This window comes from Chlorocebus sabaeus, chromosome X (genome assembly GCF_047675955.1).
Source record: "Chlorocebus sabaeus isolate Y175 chromosome X, mChlSab1.0.hap1, whole genome shotgun sequence".
Taxonomy (NCBI): domain Eukaryota; kingdom Metazoa; phylum Chordata; class Mammalia; order Primates; family Cercopithecidae; genus Chlorocebus; species Chlorocebus sabaeus.
Window position 1 is genome coordinate 109,111,448 of NC_132933.1, and position 21,812 is coordinate 109,133,259.

The following is a 21,812-nucleotide window of genomic DNA, read 5'->3' on the forward strand; positions in this document are numbered from 1 at the left end:
TCAGTGGCTAGAGTTTAAACAATCTCTTGTTTAAACAGTAGGAAACTGCACAAACAAGCTAGACTTCCCAAGAGTAAAGGCCAGGTACAGAGGAAATAAAGCATTCCAAATAATGCCAGGTAAGAATGAGGATGAATAACCAGTTCAAAGGCTAAAGAAGTGGCCTCAAACTCTTGTGTTCCTTGGGGCTCTAGAGTTGCTTCCTAGGTCGCTCAGGGATTGCCTGCAGCTGGGGGAGGGGAGTGTGCATGCGTGTGCGTGCGTGTGTGCGTGCACATATCTGTTGCAGGCACCTGCCGCCCCAACCCCAGTGCCCTTCAAATGCATTAGGAGGGAACCCAGAGCCTCCCATTCCTACTCTCTGGGAGTGAGGGTAGCTTGCGAGGGCCACTGAGGGTGACAGGGAGGAAGGCCAAGCTGAGTCATAATATCCTGCAGTGACTCCAGGAGACTTTAGCGATTTTTTTCAAAAGAAAAAGAAAAAAGAAAACAAGAAAAGAAAGGCAAATACTACTTCAAAGTCAAGAGCCCACTTTTACAATTGCTTTGAAAGAAAAATAACTAAAAACAAACCAAATGTTTTCTCAAATAAAATGTTTCCCTATCAGTCACTTGGGTGAAGTCAGCCTTACCTTGACATATTGAACGAGACGCTCACAGACATTCACTTTGTAAGTCTCTATGCCCAGCTCCTTAGACAAGCGTAAGATTCTGTTTTGGGTTGGTCCCACGTAAGCTCCGCCAACATCTACGTAATTAACATGCTCATTCTGCAAAAAGAGAAAAATTGGTCAGAGGACTTTAGTTAAAACTTGGAAAAATGTGTCTTGTAAAAAAAATAACCCCATTTATTTTTTTAAAAGTTAATTGTGCCTTATGTCTCCCCTATAAAGAGCAACTGAAAATGGCAGTCTTTCCTCGTCCACTCAAGAACTGGGGCACAATCCTGTCTAACACTCATCACTAAGCACCATCATTTGGCAAAGCTATTGGTAAGGTCAACTCAGCAATACAATGCATAAAAGATAAAGAACACTGTAGTATATTCTGCCAGTTTAGATCCTTTACAAAACATTTAAATTATTATGTGAGCTTCTCTCTGGTGTTATTACTGGAGGAGCTACCCAAAGCCTAATTCCCTAATTTCCACCAGGTGAAATCTTAAATCAGTCCACATTGATGGTTCTAGATGCTATTTTAAAACACTTCCAGGAAAGAATGCATCATGGGAAAAGAATACAAGAAGGTATAAAAAGATTCACATATCACTAAATTATTTACAAATATGCAAACCCTCTATCATAAACTAAAATTGTTTACTTGGCCTTCCTCCCTGTCACCCTCAGTGGCCCTCACAAGCTACCCTCACTCCCAGAGAGTAGGAATGGGAGGCTCTGGGTTCCCTCATACAGTTCTCCATGCTTTTCAGCTGTTTTTATTAATTGGCAAGTCCCAATGATTTCATCAATAAATTGAATATTGGTGAGCTGCAACCCCTCCATGGCTTTTTTTTTGTTTTTAAATAACTAAAGGGTCTGTGTCTATTTTGTTGTGTATACCAGTTCTCAAGCATGTTGTCATGCCTTTTTTCCTTGTTTGCCTGATTATTTTTTATTGAATGCCACCCATTGCACTTGAAAACATGCAGAAATCATTTGAATCCTAGGAAGATGGTATCTTTCTCAGAGAGGATTTATGTTTGCTTCTGCCCACAGCCTAGGACCCTCACAGTACTAGATAACTTCATTCCATTTGCAGTACCTGAGAGGATTTGAGGCTGGGCCAAAATGCACATTTGACCTAGCTTTCTTGCCATTCACCCTTGGTCCTTAGATGCATCCCAACTCTACAGCACAAAGAGTTGACCAATACTCCCCCACAAATCAGTACACACTTCATGGGGTTCTGGACTTGACCTGTCACCCTAGCTTTGCACTAGGTCCAAAGCACTGCTCAGCCTTCGGGAGCTTCTTCAGTGGTTAGCAACTCCCCCTGCCACCCAGGGAAAAGTAGGTTAATCTTTTCCAGATGTTGGCCCAGTGATTCTTCCCTATCTTGTTAGCTTGCTGGCTCTTTAATGCTTTAAAGATGTGTGTGTGCATGTGTGTGTGTGTCTATACAGTGCAACTTGTCTAGTCTCTTTGTATTTTGTTATAATTTACCTAATCTGTTATTTCCAGAAAATCGTCTAGTATTATTCAACATTTCCTTCCTGGAGCTACCCAACCCGATATTATCTTTCTATTGGAGGATATGCTTTGCTAACATTTTGTTGAGAATTTTTATATCTATGTTTATATCTACGCTAACATTTTGTTTAGAATTTTATATCTATGTAAGCAATATTGAGACTGGCCTATGATTCTCCTTTCTTCTACTGCCTTGTCTGTTTTTTGCATTAGAGTACTGCTAATCTCCTTAGTTAGTGATCATACTTTTTTCTATTCTGTAGAAAGGTTTGTATGTAAATAAAGTGATCCATTCTTTGAACATTATGTAGAACATACCTGTAGAACTATCTAGGCTTGGTGATTTTTCTTTAGGGAAAATCTTAAACTACACATTTAATTTATTTTTAGGTTAAAGCACTACTCTTCTATTTCTAGACTAAATCAATGTTAACTTTGATGAATTACATTTTTCTCATAATATGTACATTTCATATATGTTTCAAAACTTGGTTTAATGTTCATGGCATCTTCTTTTCATTTAATTATTCTTTATTGCATCAGTAATTATATCTTCATTTTCATCTTTTTTTATTATTATTTTTTGAGACAGGGTCTTACTCTATCACACAAGCTGGAGTAAAATGGCATGATCATAGCTCACTGCAGCCTCGACTTTCCTGGGGTCTACAAATTCTCCCACCTCAGCCTCCTGAGTAGCTGGGACCACAGGCATGTGCCACCACACTCAGCTAATTTTTGTATTTTCTGTAGACTTAGGGTTGCTCAGGCTGATCTCGAGCTCCTGAGCTCAAGCGATGCACCTGCCTCAGCCTCCCAAAGTGCTGGGATTACAGGCGTGAGCCCCACATCTGGCTCTCATCTCTTATTTATTTGGGGTGTTTCTTTTTCTGGAAAAATCTTATCAGACACTTCTTGTGTATCTTTAATAGGTCTCTTCAAATAATCAACTTTTATTTTATGGATCCTCTTTGTTGGGTGTCCATTTTCTATATCATTGATGTGTGCCCTTTTTACCCCTTCTTTGGATTTATTTTGCTCTTACTTTTCTAACTCTTTGCATGATTAGCTTATTCATATATAGCCTTTTTCTTTTCTAATGGAAGAATTTAGACTATATATCTTCTAAGTATTGCTTTAGCTGCATCCACAACTTTATATTTTCCATTATTTTGCAGGTCTCAGTATTGTCACACAGAAAAGGAAAAAAAAATAAGCTTATCTTTATTTATGTTTTCCATCTGAATTTACGCTACCCATATGATATGAAAAACCTTGGGCGGAAAATTTAAAGTGTCAAGGCGGGTGGTTGAAGTAGACTCAAATCCTTTTCCCCTAGGCCTCAAATAATTTACACACAGATAAAGTTCCATGGAAAATTAGCAACCCATAGCCAAGAGTTACAAAACATACGTGCAAACAAGGCACCAAAAGAAAATAAGCAGAAAAAATAATCCAGAAAGACTTTGTAATAGTTGAATTATACACAGAATCTAAAAGTACTATGTAATATATTTTAAATAAAATAAGCCATTAAAACTAGGAGCAGGGGAAAAGAAACTGAAAATATTATCAGGTAGATTTAAAAATAACTGCTAGTAATAAAAATGTACTAATTAAAATTTTAAAAACTCTGTGAATGGATTAAACAGTATATTCGACATAGTTAAAGAGTGAGTAAACTGCTAGATCTGAATAAATTATATAGAATGCAGTTCCAAGATAAAGAATTGGAAAATATGTTGAGGAGGTAGTTCAGACATGGAAGATGGTGTCAAAATGTTAAGTAGTATAAAAAAATAGTGGCTGAGGATTTACCAGCATTGTTGGAAGATAAGAAACCCAACAGGTCCAAAGAATGATAAATAAAAATAAATTCTCATCCAGACACAGAGAAACTGCAGTATACCAAAGAAAAGAGCTCTCAGAAGCAATTCTTTTTCAGAAAACGAAAGAGGCAAATCGTACATACTCTGAAAAAAAATCAACAATTAGACTTAACAATAAATTAAACTTCAACAATAAAAATACAAGCCAGAAGATAGGGGAATAATATCTTTGCTGTTCTGAGAGAAAAAAAAAGAGGAAGAGAAATTCTAAATAGAATTTGTTACCTGTTAGAACTATGTTTTGTCAAGCTGACAAATGTACAGAGTTTAGAACCCAGATTGGAGGAAAGGGTGTGTTTCAAGTAGAATGAAAATGGTTACAAATAAAAGGTCTGAGATTCAAGAACGGACAGTGAACAAAGATATTGGCAAAACTTTAAAGAAAATTAAGCAACATCAACAATAGAATAAAACAGAGAAGTCTGCTGGTATGTTCAAGAAATAGCAAGGAGGCCAAATGGCCAGAACAATGTGAGCAAGGAAAAAAACTGAAGATGAGGTTACAGAGGTTATTGGCAGAGCAGGTCACTTAAAGCCTCCCAGGACATTGTAAGGACATAGGTTTTGACTGTCAGTGAGAAGGGGGGGGCCTTTGGAAGGTCTTGAGCAGGGAAATGCTAAAATCTGACTTACATTTGAAAGGCTCACTCTCACTGATGCACTACGAAAGAACAGAATGTAGGGGGCAGGAGTAAAAGCAGGGAAATCAGGAGCCTATTGCAGTAATCTGACCTAGAGATAATGGTGGCTCCCACCAGGGGATAGCAGTGGAAGTGGTGGGAAGCATTGAATTCTGGATATGTTTTGAAGGCAGGGCCAACAGAATTTCCTGACAAAATAAATGAGGGTCTGGTAATGTTGAGCATGACTCCGAGTTTTTTCAAAGCATGGGAAAGGTGGCTGGAATAGTGGCCTTGAGGAAGATCAGAAGTCTAGTGTTGGATGTGTTATGTTTGAGGTGTCTATGCAACATCCAGGAGATCTACAAATTTCTATAACTTCCATGTCAGATGAGCACAGCATATCGTATTCAGCATTTTACTTATTTCAATGAGGAGTTGGGGTTTTCATTCTGCCATAACACCAGAAATGAAGTGTTTCTGTGACTTCTTTAAGGTGTCCTCATATAATGTTTATTCTCTCTTTTAGTAACCATCAGTGCTGTCCTCCAAACCTTTTCTGATCTCCAACATCCATTTTAAGATAGAAAGAACAAAACTGGAATCAGTACTCCAATAAATTTCTGGGCTTTAACAAAGACAGCAAGAGGACTCCTGGGAGTTTCCAAACATGATGTCTTTAGAACGCTGACACTATATTTAAAGCAAATAATCCTAAATGAAGCAGTAAAAAGAGTGAGGCATTTTGCAGAATGTTTCTTTACAAAGTAAAAACATTCTAAATGAGGTGCCTGAAGTTCAGCATGAAGACACTAGAAGCAGTAACAATGTGTTCTACTATGTTGCACCTCAGTCTTTGGGGTCTTGACTTAGATCTCACTACTCAGCCTTTGCAGAGGTCACAAACATGCAACAATATTGGCAAACAAATACACCAACCCTGTGGCAGCCCTGCAGGCATTTCAACTTTATTAATTTGACCTAATGCATCATGGATGAATCACATTAGGAAAAACGGGGAAGTTCTGAACTAATGGAAAACCCATCTGAACAGCTTGCCAGGTAATACCAAATTTGACATTCTGGTACTCAGAGATCCATAGTAGCTTTTATGGCATCTTCCCAAAATTATCCTAATTGATTATGTTATTAGAAGCAATTTTTAAAAATATATTTGCTTCAGTTTCTTATTAAATACAATTTTCATGCCTGTTTCCTTTTTTAAAATTTTTAATTTTTTGAGTCAGGGTTTCCACTACTGTCACCCAGACTGGAGTACAATGGTGCAATCTTGGCTTACTGTAACCTCTGCCTTTCGGGCTCAAGTGATTCTCCTACCTCAGCCTCCCAAGTAGCTGTGACTACAGGTGTACACCACTGCACCTGGCTACTTTTTGTATTTTTAGTAGAGATGGGGTTTCACCATGTTGCCCAGGCTGGTCTCAAACTCCCAAGTTCAAGTGATCCACCCACCTCGGCCTCCCAGAGTGCTGGGATTACAGGCGTGAGCCACCATGCCCAGCCTCCATGCCTGTTTCTTAAAGCCCTCTTTTTCTCCTTCTCATCATTTGGAGTATAAATGCTAAGTCCTAATTACCAAGTATTTCAAAGATTCCTTTCTCACATTCCTAAAGGGGGTGTAATATCATGCTGAATAGACAAGAATGGTTCCTGAGTGGTGCTGACATATATAAATGACACAGCATGGCAAAGTAATTGGGGCCTATAACACAGATGGGGACAAGTATGTTAGAATTCTCATTTCCCTTATACAAAGAAACTTGTTCTTAACTGAAAATCCATAACATGACTGATGCTCCTGTTTAATAACCAAAAGGTTTTAGAGATAAGAAAAATAGGGCTAAGGGACAACCTAATAACTATCTCCAAAATGAAGGAATATTTTTCAGAAAATGACAGAAGAATCATATCTAATAAAGGCATACAGGCAGAAGACGCAACTCTTCGTTTGCACTATAACACTCTGCCTTCAATTAGAATTTGAAGATGGAAGGGAGTTTCTCCAAGGACATTTAGATTGTATCTTATTAGTCAGATGAGAGAACTGAGATGTAAAGTGCTAATAGGACTTATCCAAGACATCATGTCAAGTCAGTACAGAGGCTAGAATCCCAGTCTCCTCATTCCCAGACCAATAGCTTCCCAGTGGACTACATCTAAGGGAGCACTCAGAAAATTTAATCTGGATTGGCATTAATTTAAGGCAAGCAAGCAAACAAATGCCACAGAGTAGCACTTCTGTAGTGTCCCCTGGAGATGCTGTCAAAATGCAGATCCAGATTCAGCAGTTCTGAGACACAGCCTGAGATTCCACATTTCTATCAAAATCCCAGTTGATTCTGGGGCTACTGACCCACAGACGATACTTTGCATAGCAAGGCTGTACAGCACCCTTAGAGCTGAGCAAAGCAGAAATAGGCTTAGATACATCCCTGTATCCAAAAAGGTAGGAAGCAAATGACAGAAGGGTAGCATGGCACCATGTGGCTGAAATCGCTGCTATGAAATCCTAATTCAAATGTTGTCTGTAGGCTATTCCAATATCCATTGATATTTCCTCTCGCATGCCTGCTTCTATTATGCAGCCTACTATTGCGAAATACTTACTTTCCCAGGATCCCTGACAGCTGAGGGTAGCCATGTGACCCAACTCTAGCCAATGAGACTAAAGCAAATGTCTGCTGGGGTCTTTTGGCGAAGGAAAAGCTTTGTTGCAGACAAGGCTGGTGCCCCCCTTTCACTCTCCTTTCAGCCTTGAATGAGAACCTGATGCTTAGAATCTCAGCATCCATCTTGTTACCACAATACAATAAGCCTACATGCAAAGAATATCAGAGCAGGGCTGGGTGCGGTGACTCATGCCTGTTATCCCAGCACTTTGGGAGGCTTCAAGGCCAATGGATCGCCTGAGATCAGGAGTTTCCAACCAGCCTGGCCAGTATGGTGAAACCCTGTGTCTACTAAAAATACAAAATTGGCTGGCGTGGTGGGGGGTGCCTGTAATCCCAGCTACTCTGGAGGCTGAGACAGGAGAATCACTTGAACCTGGGAGGCAGAGTTTGCAGTGAGCCGAGATTGCACCACAGCACTCCAGCCTGGGCAACAAGAGCGAAAAACAGTCTCAAAAAAAAAAAAACAAACAAACAAAAAAAAACGAATATGAGAGCAGAAAGAAGAGCAAAAAGCAAGAGCCTGGACTATGTACCACCAGACTTCTGTGAAGTAATCAAATGTTTGCATTGCTTACGCCATTCTGTTATTAGTCTAACTGAAGCATCTTCTAGTTAGATAGATGCTTCCTCTCTTTCCAGTCACTTCAACAGTCTGGTTTTGTCTTTACTCTCAATCTCCAGTCTTTAACACTCTATTTGTGTACTCTAGCAAAGGGGCTCATTAATTAATGAACTTCTAACTATCAAATGCGAGGGGTTTTTTCTTTTGTTTTGTTTTGCCTTTATACTGTGTCAGTTGACAGGTGAGCACCCCTTCCTCTTTCGTCCGCTGACCTACCTATTGCTGCTCTAGTCTGGTCCTCCTCTTCTGCCTCTACTACTTCTCTCTGGCTCTTCTCCCTTTCTCCCCCACTTTTATGTGCAAAAACTTCCATCTTTGCCCCTATTTCCTTCCCAGTCTTCATTATCTCCCTACATACTTTCGCCCAGAGTCAACCACCTGCAACCATTCCCTTAATAGTAGTAAATAATAGCATGCATTTTTTCCAGAATGGTGATGTAAGCCCAAGTATAAAAAAAGCAGTGATGTAGCAATAACTGGGCTTCTTTCTTATATCTAGCCAGATGTGACCTCAGGAATACCTCTGGCAGCAGTATACTTCTTAGGGAACAAGGGCCAAGGGAAAAGTTATGCAAAAATATGCTACATTTGTTCCTGCTTACTACGGCCACCACATTTCTTTTTTTGTTTGTTTTTGGTTTTTTTGTTTTTTTGCCACTACATTTCTATTAAGTTGTGTGTCATTGGATAAATAAGGAATCTAAGCGTGTGTGTGTGTGTGCGTGTGTCTCTCTGTGTGTGTGTCTGTGTGTATTGTGGGTGTATAGTCACTTCCAGTACAGCCAAACTATTACTCCATCTGAGACACTACACACTTCATTTACGTCTGTAGTATGGAAATTATGACACTGTATTGAAGTTACTTGCTCATGTTTGTTGAATTCACTCCACTGAAAGTCAGAAGCTGTCAGTCTTTAGTGTGTACTTGTTAAAGAGAATGCACGCTTATTTGATGGGAGTACTTTAGGACTATGGAGGACAAATGGCTTAACTGCATGAACTCTTGAGATCTCCTCTAGCCCTGTGATTTTCAGTGGTGCCACTTGTAGTTTGAGTGAGATATTATATTACATGTAAGTATTAGAATCACTTACCCTCACGGTATATGTTCTTCCTCCAACCCTGTCCCGAGCTTCTAAAACCAAAACACTAACGCCATATTCAGTCAAGAGTTTGGCAGCAGATAGTCCTAAAGGAAAAACAAAAGAGAGCAACGTAACATTCAAATGCTTAAAATCCAAGATTTAACCAGGTCTATACATCAAATAAATGCAGGGTATCATATACAATCCAGTGATGTTGCTGTCTTTCTAATACATTCTGGCCACACTATGATTAAATGAGCCACCAATTTTATTATCTATCATAAGGGATTCAAAAATAACTAATTTAGTCATCTTGCATTTCAGTTGGTCAACAGAAACAAAATGTAATGGTTTTAAAATATATGTATCTTGTTTTCTGGTGATAATCATATATTTAGAGAATTTCTGAGCCTCTAAATCAATCCCTATCATTTCCCTCGTCCAGAAATCCTGATAGTATTAACAGAAGAGACTATTTTCTTCAAAACTTTCTCTAGCTACACTAGGTCTCAGTATAACTATGCTTTGCTTTTCTCAACTTAAAAATCCTGTATAATCATGTCCTATGATTTACATTTTGATTACAGGCTTGCTAGATCTTGTTTCCTTCACTAGTTTCTAAGTTACTATAAGGTAGAAACCATGCTTTATACTTTTTTCACCAGCTCAAACAAAGCTGAGAACAGGTTTTCAGCTGTAATTAAAAGCCTTCAGGAAACATAAAATATTTTTTAAATCCAGCATAGTAATACCAGAAAAATTAAGAAAGTGTTGCAGATTAACATTATATCAAGGGTACATGCTACAAGCATGGTTTCTCACTGATGTTGACCTTGATCTGATCACCTGGCTGAGGTAGTGTTTGTCAAGTTTCTCCACTATAGTTATTCTTTTTCCTATCTTAACATACTATACTCTGAAAGAAAGGCCACACTTAAGGAGTGGAAAGTATGTTCCAGCTTTTTGAGAGTGGAGTATCTATATAAATTATTTGGAATTCTGCACTGGAGATGTGTCTCTTCTCCTCACTTACTGACTTCTTCAATCATTTACTTATTATCATATCAATATGGACTCGCAGATATTCGTTTTATACTTTGGATTATAATCCAACACTATGTCATTTATTTCATTGCTCAAATTCTTCCAGCTATGGTTATTGGGAGTTCTTTTACTTGGCTCCTATGCCCCTTTGACATGCCCCTATCATTGTGTGTGTGTGTGTTTGAGCATTTCCTTCCTTTCTAGTACTACACAATGCTCCAGACTCATCTTATCTTTCTCTGCCATGGCCTTAGAATCAGACATTTCTTCAATGAGCTTTGGTCCCTTTTACTGAAGAACAGTATTAGAAACCAAGATCTGGGTTCTAGGTGTGCTCATTGCTACTGGGGTGTCATTGCTTCTAAGACCTCTCAGCTCACAGAATAAAGAAATATATTGTGCATACACTTATTTTTAAATCTACATTCATTTTTGTACTTCAAATTCTTAGTTCCTAGTTAACTTTATACTTCTCATTATACTTCTCATAAACTTCTCATTGTTACAGAGACAAACATAATACAGGGAGAAAATGCTAATTATATTAGGGTAAGGGAAATAAGAATGACACCAGAGACAAGATTAGTAAAGTGATACAAATAATACCTAAATACATATACAAGTGGTTGAGGAGAGGAACTATTCTAACTGATTTTAAAACCCGGTGATTTGATAGTTCATTTCTAATGGTATATATCCTAAAGATAAAAAGAACTTCACATTTTTTTCTATAATAATTTAGCTAGCCCTAGTATTAGCATTGTGATCCCAAGGCTGTCACATTTGTAGTATGTGATAAAACAAGTGAGTAATCAGGCTTGTGTTGTTGAGAAGCAGGTTTTTTAGCATGGAGATAAAGAAACTCAGATGTAAAAATGATGAGATGAAGCAGTAACCCTGTAGTCCTAGATATAAATTGAAATTATAAGTATGATCTCTTGATATACTCTATCTTTAAAAAAAATTTCCTTAGTTTTGTACAATGAAAAGGTCTAGAAAAAGTAACCTACCCAGTAGCAATGAACACTCCCAACACCCAGAGTGTTGTTTCTAAAAAATCAATTCTCACTACAATGAACTATGGCTTGTGACCTAGTGAGATCTGAGGCAGGAAATGTACAAGATGAGCCTGAACATTAAATCATACCAGAAAGCAAGGAGGCTGTCAGAGACTACTAGGATTATGTCAAAAACACTCAGGAGCCTACCTATATAAACTCCTACTGGCCAAAGATGAAATAATTTGAGTGTCAAATAAAGATAACAACTACAATGGCTTAAGTCCATGAGTTCATAATAATACTAAACAAACACAAAAACTCTCATTTTCCACCTTTGGAAAATGCTAAGGAACGAACTTATCATTTTGAAAAATGATAAGCAAAAGAAAAAATCTAGCATTCATCCTACCTTTCCTATTTGTGCTGAACCTCAAAACAACCAAATAGCTAATGAGGGGAAGTTTCTCTGTATAAAAGTATGCTAGTTGGTAAGTGAAGACAGAAATAATTCAAATGTCAGCATTTTGCAACCCCTAATGAGTTAATGGATCTAGCATAATGATCATCAAGTTGCTAACACACACAGAAAAACAGATGAGACAAATGTTATCTGCCTCTTGATGGAAGCACACACCATTACCTATGAAGTAGTTTTGCAAGAATGAAGGGAAGGAGAGGGAACGGGAGGGGAGGGAGGGGAGGGAGGGGAGGGGAGGAGAGGGGAGAAAAGGAAGGAACAAATTAAATTCTAATGTGATCAGCCCTCTGTATCTGATACTTAGGGGACAGAGGAATATGTTAATACTACTGGGATGAAATGAACAAAATCCAAATTGTAGGAAATTATACAGGACTACCCTATTTGTTTTTTATTCCCTACTCACGCTCTCCTTCCCCTTTATCCTTCACGGGCTTTTCCCACAATAAATCTCTTAGACAGCTAGTTCTATCTTGATGCCTGCTCTCACAGAACCCAGCATTTTACTCATATACAGAATGGCATAGAATACACATAGCCAAATCAAGGATGAGTTTGGGTCTACAAGATCTAAAATATCTTAAAAGATATTAAGTCTAAACCATAATAACCAGCACTGCTATCTACTAATGTTTGTGTGCAATTTTGAGCCCTTCAAGTACACGACTCTTACACTGCTGATGCCCATCAAAGATTTAAGTATGTAATGAATTTTTGGAATCAGCTCACAAAGAAAGCCATCCCCTGACAGTTAAATAAACTCAAACCAATGTCTGCCAATCTTGGCGCAATATGTTTTCTGGAACACAGTCAAAGGCTTCTTGTGCTGACTAATGTAAAAACAGGATGAAGGTGAGATGAAAAAAAAGTTTATGCATAAATCTTTCTCCTTATGTCTGATTATTTCTTTAGGGTTAAGTTCCAGAAGGGAGATGACTAAGTCGAAAGTGATGAACATTTTTAGGCTCAAAGTAATACTCCATATTTAAAAACAGAGAAACTCAGATGCAAAATTTTTATTTCTTCCCATTCCCTTTAATCAACCTAACTACAAACCAGTTAGGTAAATATACCCAAGGGTCTACTAGAATTGCTCTGGCAGCTCCTCTTCTAAGGAGGAGAAACTGGCTCTCCCCACACTGCCTAAGGGGATGGAGCGGTGGGGAACGTTGAACAACAGTGGTGGGGCCTGCAGCAGTTGTGCGCATAAAGGGACCGCTTGGTGGCATCCAAACAGATCCATTTCATATGCCTTTCCTTGTTGCCTCTCACAACCATCCCTTAGAGTAGATTTCATTATCTCCATATTCCAAGTGCCTGATATGACCACAACAAAGTCTTCTGAAAAGCGAAGGATTTTACTTCTCACACCCTCACTTAGAGTCTTAATAAAATCGAATCTAGTATGTAACTCCAAACAAGTTTTATGCGTGGGTTTCAGTGCCCATAATAAATAAACACTACTCAGGAAACTAAAAGGGGAGGGGGGAGCAGGGCTGTCTGAGCGAATACAATGACCACACCAGTGACAAAGGTCATTTTGCAGTTTGGCATTTAAGGATAAAACTAAATAAAATTTAAAAGCTGGTGAAAGTAGTTTCTACATGGCAGAAGAACGATTAGCACTATAACAGCAAGGAAAGTTTAAACTCTTAGTTTAAGAAATGAGAAATATGTTTAAAATATTTAAAAAGGATTTCAGAGAAATAGTTTCTAAAAGGTCTTAGAATTTGAAGGGTGAAGGTTTAAGTTATTTAGGAAAATCTACTATATTAAGCATATTTCTTCTAAGATGCTGAATAAAAGGGTGCTAATGTTTCAGTTTGCGTGTTTACCGGGAAGAAGACCTTGTTAAGAAATTTCCATGAAAATTTAAAGGTTAAAATATATACAATATGAAAATAAAAGTATGATGCTGTTAGGAAAGTATTTTTGAATGCTTAGTAAGTCAAAGTACACGCAAATATTTGGAGCTCAGAAATCTTTTGTAATGTAATAGCTGTGGCTATCTGCTGATTTGAACGGCAAAACCTAAAAATTATTCCTACTTTAAAATCTAAGTCTTAGATTACAATCAACTCTTTTTTACACTTGTGTGTCACTCACTATGCATTCTACCCTCCCCTCAGCACTACAAAATTCAATGATCAGTTACAGAAAAAAAAAAAAATGATATCTTAATTGTCAACCCTACAGACTAGTTTAAGGGCTTTTGACCTAATCTTTCGAAATATTTATTGAGCATTTTTTTGTAAATGGGATAAAATTGTTAGAAAAGATTCTTAAGTCTGAAGGCAAGTCACCAAATAAAATGTGGCTACTATAAAGATAGCTTTTGTAATCAAATATTTTTTCACATTTTATTATGAAAAGAGAAAAAGCTCATCTTAAATCTTTTATTTCATCTTGTTCCAAAGTAATATAAATTACTAAGCAAAAATGAAGACCATTATGCATTACAGCTCTCCCTTTCTTTCATTTTCCATCATTTAATGGCCACATAGAAACTAGTGATAAGAAGCCTGTTTCTCACCACTCCCCACCCGCCTAAGGGAAGGGTTTGATACAAGTATGCCAGTAAATGATTAACAACCAGTCCAGTAGTGGGAAGCGGGGACTGTTTCACAGCATTTAGATTTTCACAGCATTTAGATTTCCATGGTGTATATGCACCCTCATCATGGGTTTCAAACTACTAGTGTGATTTCAGGCTAACATTATTGTCCATTAAATCAGCAAGTGTTTATGATATTCATTGGGATGTAGGAGATGTGGGGCCACCTTGGTAAAAGACCATTGGACCAAACTCTCAAGTATCCTAGTGTCAAAAATGTGTGATTCTCTCACCCATGTTTTTGAGAGAAGAGGTCTAAGTGAACACTAACAAAATCTACCATCCCCTATACTCAGAGCTCTTCCTCTCCCAAACCATGGCAAACAGAACTCATTAGGAAGAAAAGAGCCCAAGACTCCTGAGTATCCTGTGGTTTTCTTTTTTTCTTTTTTCGAGATGGAGTCTCTCTCTGGTCGCCCAGGCTGGAGTGCAGTGGCGCCATCTCGGTTCACTGCAAGCTCCGCCTCCCAGGTTCACGTCATTCTCCTGCCTCAGCCTCCTGAGGAGCTGGGACTACAGGTGCCCACCACCACGCCTGGCTAATTTTTTGTATTTTTAGTAGAGACGGGGTTTCACCGTGTTAGCCAGGATGGTCTCCATCTCCTGACCTTGTGATGGGCCCGCCTCGGCCTCCCAAAGTGCGGGGGTTACAGGCGTGAGCCACCGCGCCCGGCCTATCCTGTGGTTTTCTGCGAGAGTAGAGAGGTCAGAGAAACCATATTCACAAAGAGTTTGTTAAGGCCTTATTGTGTAAACAAGGAGATATGATAGACTTCACAATGCAAAAAACTTGAAAACAGGAAGATAGCAGATCATAGCACAAGCAGATCTTTAATTAGTTTGCATTAAGTATTCTAAATAGGGACGATGAGTTTAAAACAATACAATTCCTCTCCTAATTTCTCTCTCCTCAGTCATTTGCAAGTTACAGAAACCAAAATAAAATAGGTTAATGGATTTATCAGAGAGGTTTAAAAAAAAAAAGTTAGTCGGGAAAGCACACCTTGTTTGAGAGAGTTCAAGGCAATGTGGGTCCTGGTTATTAGATCAAGAGAGCCTGGGTGAGATGTTGTATGCAGCCAGCAGTGGTGTTACCATGGCAACCTCAAACCAAGCTCCAAGTTCTTAAAGCAACTGCCCATAGAAACTGTATTACCACCAATTCTGCAATGCTTCCAACAACCCAAAATGGCTGCTGTCCCCAGAGAACTGGTATAGGAGATGATTTTACCCACATAGCATGCCTTGGGAGTTCATGTATGCAATGAAGCCTTTGAGGAAATAATCCCTTTGCTTCCCAGGGCATAAATCTCAGGCATACTGTCACTTTGGAACCTAGCTTCCACATTTAGCCCTGCCTTCTCCACCTCTCCCTGGGTCACTTGCTTTACCTTATTTCTTCAAGAATATTCACATTATTCTATCACAGAAAAGTAAGAAATTCCTCAATTTGACTCATGCCACCCTTTTCAGTTCCTATGTGATTTCTGAATTTCTTTCTACAACACATGATCAGCTGTCTCCATTTCCTAACTTGAATAAACCTGGAAATGTAGTATACTCCTCATAGAAAATGCCCAGTGACCCTACCGTCAATGCAGATAATCAATATATTCACGTGTCCAATATAACACTCTGTCCCTGTTACCCTGATTTATTTTTCTTCTTAGTACACATTACTACCTGGCACTACACACACATACATACACACACACACATACACACACACACACAATTTTTTGTATGTTATTTAATTAAGCCCACATGAAAATCGGGTCTTTGCTCATTTTTGCTTATTGCTGTATCTCCAGAGCCTAGCATAGTACCTGGCATGCAGTGGACACTCAGGAAATATTTGTTGAAATAATTTATTAATGAATGAATAGAGTTTATAAAACTTCAGAGACTGCAATTCAAAAACACTCACAAATTCAATGGTATGTATGCCTACTGAAGGCATTCACAGTTTCAAAACAAACAAAACAAAACAAACATCCCATAATGAATTGGCCAAACAAAACACTCCTGGGGCAGGCTCTGGATTGATTCTCCTAGTATTATGTGGAAGAGCTCCTGCTATAGAGTGAGTGAAATTTGCAATCACATTTTGTTATTTACTGTGTGATAATCTTAAGAAAGTTTCTTCAACATGTTGCCACAGCTATAAAACAGAGATAATAATTGTTCTGCCTTGGTGGGTAAGATGAAGATTAAACAAAGTAACATGTATAATTACGCAGCCAAGTGACTGATGCCTGGTAAATGTACCACTGGTATGAGCTATCATCATCACCATTATCCTTAAGGTCACTGATGACCTCCTTTTTTCTAAGCCTCATGGTTTTGTCTCAATCCTTAAACTCCTTTATGCTATGGTTGGTATTGTTGATCATGTATTTCTCTAAATCAGCACTTCCCAAAGGGCGATCTGTGGAAAGTTATTTCTTTGAGGATGTACACAGAATTTGTCAACATTGTTCAGTAAGATAAACACATCAACATTGTTCAGTAAGATAAACACATTATCAAGTTCATTGTGTTCCAGATTACAATAAAGGTAAAGAAAAGGTGCTATGGAGGTCCTTAAGCCAGCTTGCCTGGAGCGATTTAGGAGAGTTTCCAGAGCTTTTGGCGTGATTGGCTTGAACACTATGCTTAATGGTGAAACAACAGTAGCATTAAAATCAGAAACAAGGTAGAAATGCCACCATTACCAATTTTATTTAACATTATTGGGCAAGTACTAATCAATGCCATTAGATAAAGGTGAAGTGAGGTATAAAAGTTAGAGAAGAGAGAAAATTATCATAGTGAATGGATAGTGGAAACTTAGCCTGGAAAATTGATAAGAAGGAATGAATAAATGAATGAAAGAAAAACAAAAAGAAAATTCAAGGAAAAAGGTGTCTAGTTTAAAAAAAATTTTTTTTTTTTTTCAAGATGGAGTCTTGCTCTTTCACCCAGGCTGGAGTGCAGTGATGCGGTGTCAGCTCACTGAACCTCTGCCTCCTGGGTTTAAGCAATTCTCCTGCCTTAGCCTCCCATGTAGCTGGGATTACAGGTGCACACCACCACGCCCAGCTAATCTTTGTATTTTTAGTAGAGAAGGGGTTTCACCATGTTGCCCAGGTTAGTCTCGAACTCCTGATCTCATGATCCGCCCGCCTCAGTCTCCCAAAGTGCTGGGATTACAGCTGTGAGCAACTGTGCCCAGCCAAAATTAATATTAAAAGATAAATATCTACCCTGTATACAATGAATTGGAATATGATGGGAAAAAATAAGCTCGCTTCTTAGAGCAACATGAACTCAACAAGAGCTCTGAAAAATCTACCTGAAAAATACCTTTAAAATCACCAAAAGACACAATAGAAGATTTCAACAGAAAAAAATAGTTTTTATTTTTGGATAAAAGGAAACAGTATTATAAAGACCTTAATTCCTCCAAATAAATTTACAAATGTAACGAAATCTCAATTAAAATATTAGTAACTTTTTCTTTATATATTCATTTCTAGACCTGTCCAGGTGAAAAATCACATGGAAAAATAGCATGGCCAGCTTGCCAGGAAATTCCTGAAAAAGCATTATAACTAGCTCAACTTTTCATTAAATGTATGGCAAAGCTACAGTAAAAAGAGTTGTGCTGGTACAAGATCAGAGAGACAGAGAAATAAGAGCATATGGTCTAGAAATAGCCTAAATTATACAAATCAGTAGGTAAATCCTGGTTTAGTCAATATATTGTGTTGAGACATCTGATTTGGGGAAATTAAAAAAGTAAAGCAGAATCTCTCTCTAACTCTTTACTCAGAATAAACTCAGAAGAAAGATTTAAATGCATAACATAAAAACCTGAAAAAACTAGAATAAAGTAGGGCAGATTTTTCTAAAATAATATTCTTGGAATAAAGAATGCTTTCTGTGCAAGACACAAAACCCAGATGCCATAAAAAGAAAATATTTGCAACATTCAACAAAGAATTCATTTCTTCAAAATATAAAAAGTTCTCACAAATCAATAAGAAAAATGACCAGACATGCTTTTAAAATAATTAAAAAGAAAAAAAAATGTGAACATAAAGTTTTACAGAAGAAATGTAAATACCTTTCAGTGAAAAGGTGTTCAATCTCACTCATAACTGGAGAAACATAAAAATAAAGTACCATTTTGGCTTCTTGGGTTAAGAATGAAAATAGTTAAAACATAGTATTGACATGGATCCAGAAAAACAGACTCTGTCTTACACTGTTGGTGGTAAAGTGATTCAACCTTGTTGTCATTAGCTATCAAAACCTATGAATGGACCTCCCTTTGATCCAGCAATTACAACCCTAATAAGCTCTCTTACATAAACTTACCCATGTGCTTCAAGAGCTACATACAAGGATGTGGTAGAGGCATTCTTTGAAATACTATACAGCTATTAAAATGAATGAAAGTTCTTTGAAATAAATAAGGTGAAATAAGCAAAGTTGAGATTCCCTGTATATAGTATAGGCCCATTGTAGAATAACAAAAAATGTATATACTTCATACTTGCACAGTAAATATCTGAAAGGATACACAATAAACTATCATAGCAGTTACTTTTGGGGTATAGTGCTTGGGGTTGAAGTGGAATGAAGAGTCATCTTTCAATATACACTCACTTGAATGTACTGCACATATATGTTTCCTGTAGAGCATCACTGTGTTTGCAAAGAGAAAACTAGCACACACAAACATTAAGAATTTTTTTCTACCTCAAATTATTTTTCCCCTTAAAATGTTTCAAATACAGCCTACAGATATATGAAATGTGGGCTGTCTTCATGAGAAGCATCTAAGGCATGGATAACAATGGAATATTTCTGCAAGTACATATACTTACCCCTTCACAAGTATCATAAACCTAGCTAAATTCATTCCTTCATCTATTCACCCATAAAATAATATTGCACTCTTACTGAGTCCCGGGCATCATCCCAGGGGCTGTGATACAGGTGAATATAACTAAGTCCTCATGAAGCTTACATTTTTATGGGGAAAAAAACAAATAAAGGAATAAATAGTAAGTGATTATGAACTATTAAGGAAATATTAAGTGCTATGAAGATAAACGAAGCAGAGTAAGGGGAGAGTGAGCCATGGAGGTGGGGAGTGCACTTTTACACAGGGTCATCAGTGAATGCATCTGAGAGGTGACATTAAAGCAGAGATCTTAATGAAGTAAGGAAGTGAGCTATGCAAGTATCTGGGGAAGACAGGAAAAAGGCTGATGTGCTCAAAGAACAATAAGGCTGGCACAGCCAAAGGGAAATTAGTGAGGAGAAGATGAGACTGGAAAAGTAAGAAGAGACTAAGTGACAGAGTGTCTTGTAGACCATAGCAAGACTCTAGGTTTTGGTCTAAGTATAATAGGGGCTACTGGAGGCTTATAAGTAGGGGAGTGATTCATCTTATTTTAACTTATTAAAAGATCATCCTGGTTTCTGTGAGGAAAGCAGACTGTAGTGGGGCAAAAGAGGAAGGAAGTACAGAGACTAGTAAAGAGGCAGATATCTCTGGCCAAGAGATCATGGTGGCTTGGACAAAGGCAAAAGACCACAATGGCTTGGGTGGGGATAACTGTGGTTGCAGTTGTTGTGGGAAGCCGTGAGATACGGAACATATTTTGAGGCTACAGCCAATAGAATTTGCTGCTGGAATGGATGTGGTGTATGACAAAAAGAGAGGAACCGAGAATGGATCCAAGCTTTTTAACCTGAGCAACTGGTTAAATGGTGTTACCATTTATTAAGTTGGAAACAGCCAGGAGAAGAAGAGTTATGGGGAAATATCAAGTGTCTTGTTTTAGATGCATTAATCTTGAGATGCATAAATGAGCTAAACGTGTGTTATGAAAAAACAGAAATGTGTTATAAATCTTTGCATCACTAGGATGGAGCCTGCATGTTGCGGTGCCCAAATGCTTGTTGGAATGAATAGAAGAACCATATACTAAGAAAACAAAATCATGCTTATGTGGATGAGGGCAACAGGGAAGTTTCTAATGCTACCTAGATTATATTTATTTAAAGCAATTAAGAAACATTGACAAGGATAGGGTGCCATGTCATTTTAACCTTTATGCCTAAGTAAGTCAGCAGATTCTAAATACTGCTAGCACATTTTCTGATCTTTGAACCAGCATTGTGCTTTTTGGCAGAAGACAACAGAGAATATCAATGTACACGCAAACTTGCCCTTGATACATAAAACCATTCCTATCTATCTATCTATCTATCTAATCTATACCTACGCCCATCTGCATTTTGTACTTCCTTTCAGATACATAATTCTCTGCTTTTGGAAAGGCCAAATCTTATAATCCCTTTGATAGACTAAAAAAGATAGGGCTGTCTCAAGTAATAAACAGATGAAAGCTAACAATTAACTTCAATTTGCCCTGAATTCAACAGACTGGTTGTCTAGACAGTCCTAATTTATTTGATTATTGTTCAGCATTCATCTTCACTTTAGATAAAAGGATCTCACCCAAGTTAGGGAATGCAATTACCCCTTAATTTGTTATTTGCCCCATTCTTTCACTGAAACTTAAAATACACCAGGGACACTCCATATTGCTGTCCTTGGACTCTGCACGCTAGCATGGGCTGTAGTTCCCTAAATGTTTTATGGAACATGAGTCCTCAAGAAAGATGCTCTGGGGAGAAGAATCAATGTTCATGGAAGTTGGAACACCATATACTGTTTCTCCTTCTGGGAAATGCCTGGTGCACACTGGCATATGGTCCTGAGAAGTCCTGCAGCAAAAAGACCCATTTAACTCAGCATTTATCCACCCTCTGCTTTTTAAAAAAATATATACCTGAAAACACACTTTAGGAAAGCTTGTTTAATCTCTTATAAGATTGATTGTTCAAATAGCATAATAAACTCCCAAAGGCAAGGTCCTAGGTGAACAATGCCTAGAGCACAAGCTGAGCATGTCGGGGCAAGGTTTTAGTGTAGCTATGGTATACACTCTGATGCCTGCCTAGTTCTTTCTCTTTATTCCTGAAAGTGACATCTTTCTTCAACTTTGATATTCATCATCACCTAGGAATTATACAGAGTGCACTGCATGATATATTAAGTTAATTATTATTCAGTGAAGTGGTCTCTGGCCAACAGAATTCTTACATAACTGCATATTTGGACTCTTGGACTGAACACTCCAAGGACAATAAAAAGTATAGTCAAATATCAACTCATATTGCCTCATTTTTGAGGCAATCAGATTTCATCAGATTTTCGAAGAGGCATTTCATTTTTGAGGCAATATGCCCAAAGCAGAAAAGCAGAGAGCAAACCCCACAAATTTTACCCAAGGCATATAGTGATGCACAATTGACAAATATTTACTGAATGAATGAATAGACACATACAAGCAAGAAAATGGTCTTCAACTTAGGCCACAGTTCCAAGCTAACTCATTTAATCTGGAAATGGTCACCTTAAAGGTCATCTTCATTACATTTCAGAATTTATCCAAAATCTATGACACTTCTGTCGAGTATTACTTCCTCCATGAAATCCTTTCCTTGTCACT

The 21,812-nt window shown here is 37.9% G+C and overlaps 1 protein-coding gene across 1 annotated transcript in view; it reads right to left on the reverse strand.

The window, feature by feature from the left end:
- Positions 1-21,812, reverse strand: part of MAOA (monoamine oxidase A) — an 83,374-nt gene that overhangs the window by 53,124 nt on the left and 8,438 nt on the right. Inside the window, exons 2-3 of the mRNA XM_007991453.3 lie at positions 9,108-9,202; positions 633-770 (exon numbers count right to left, since the gene is read on the reverse strand). Of these exons, the coding sequence (XP_007989644.1) occupies positions 633-770; positions 9,108-9,202 (233 nt within the window). The remainder of the gene's footprint in view (positions 1-632; positions 771-9,107; positions 9,203-21,812) is intronic.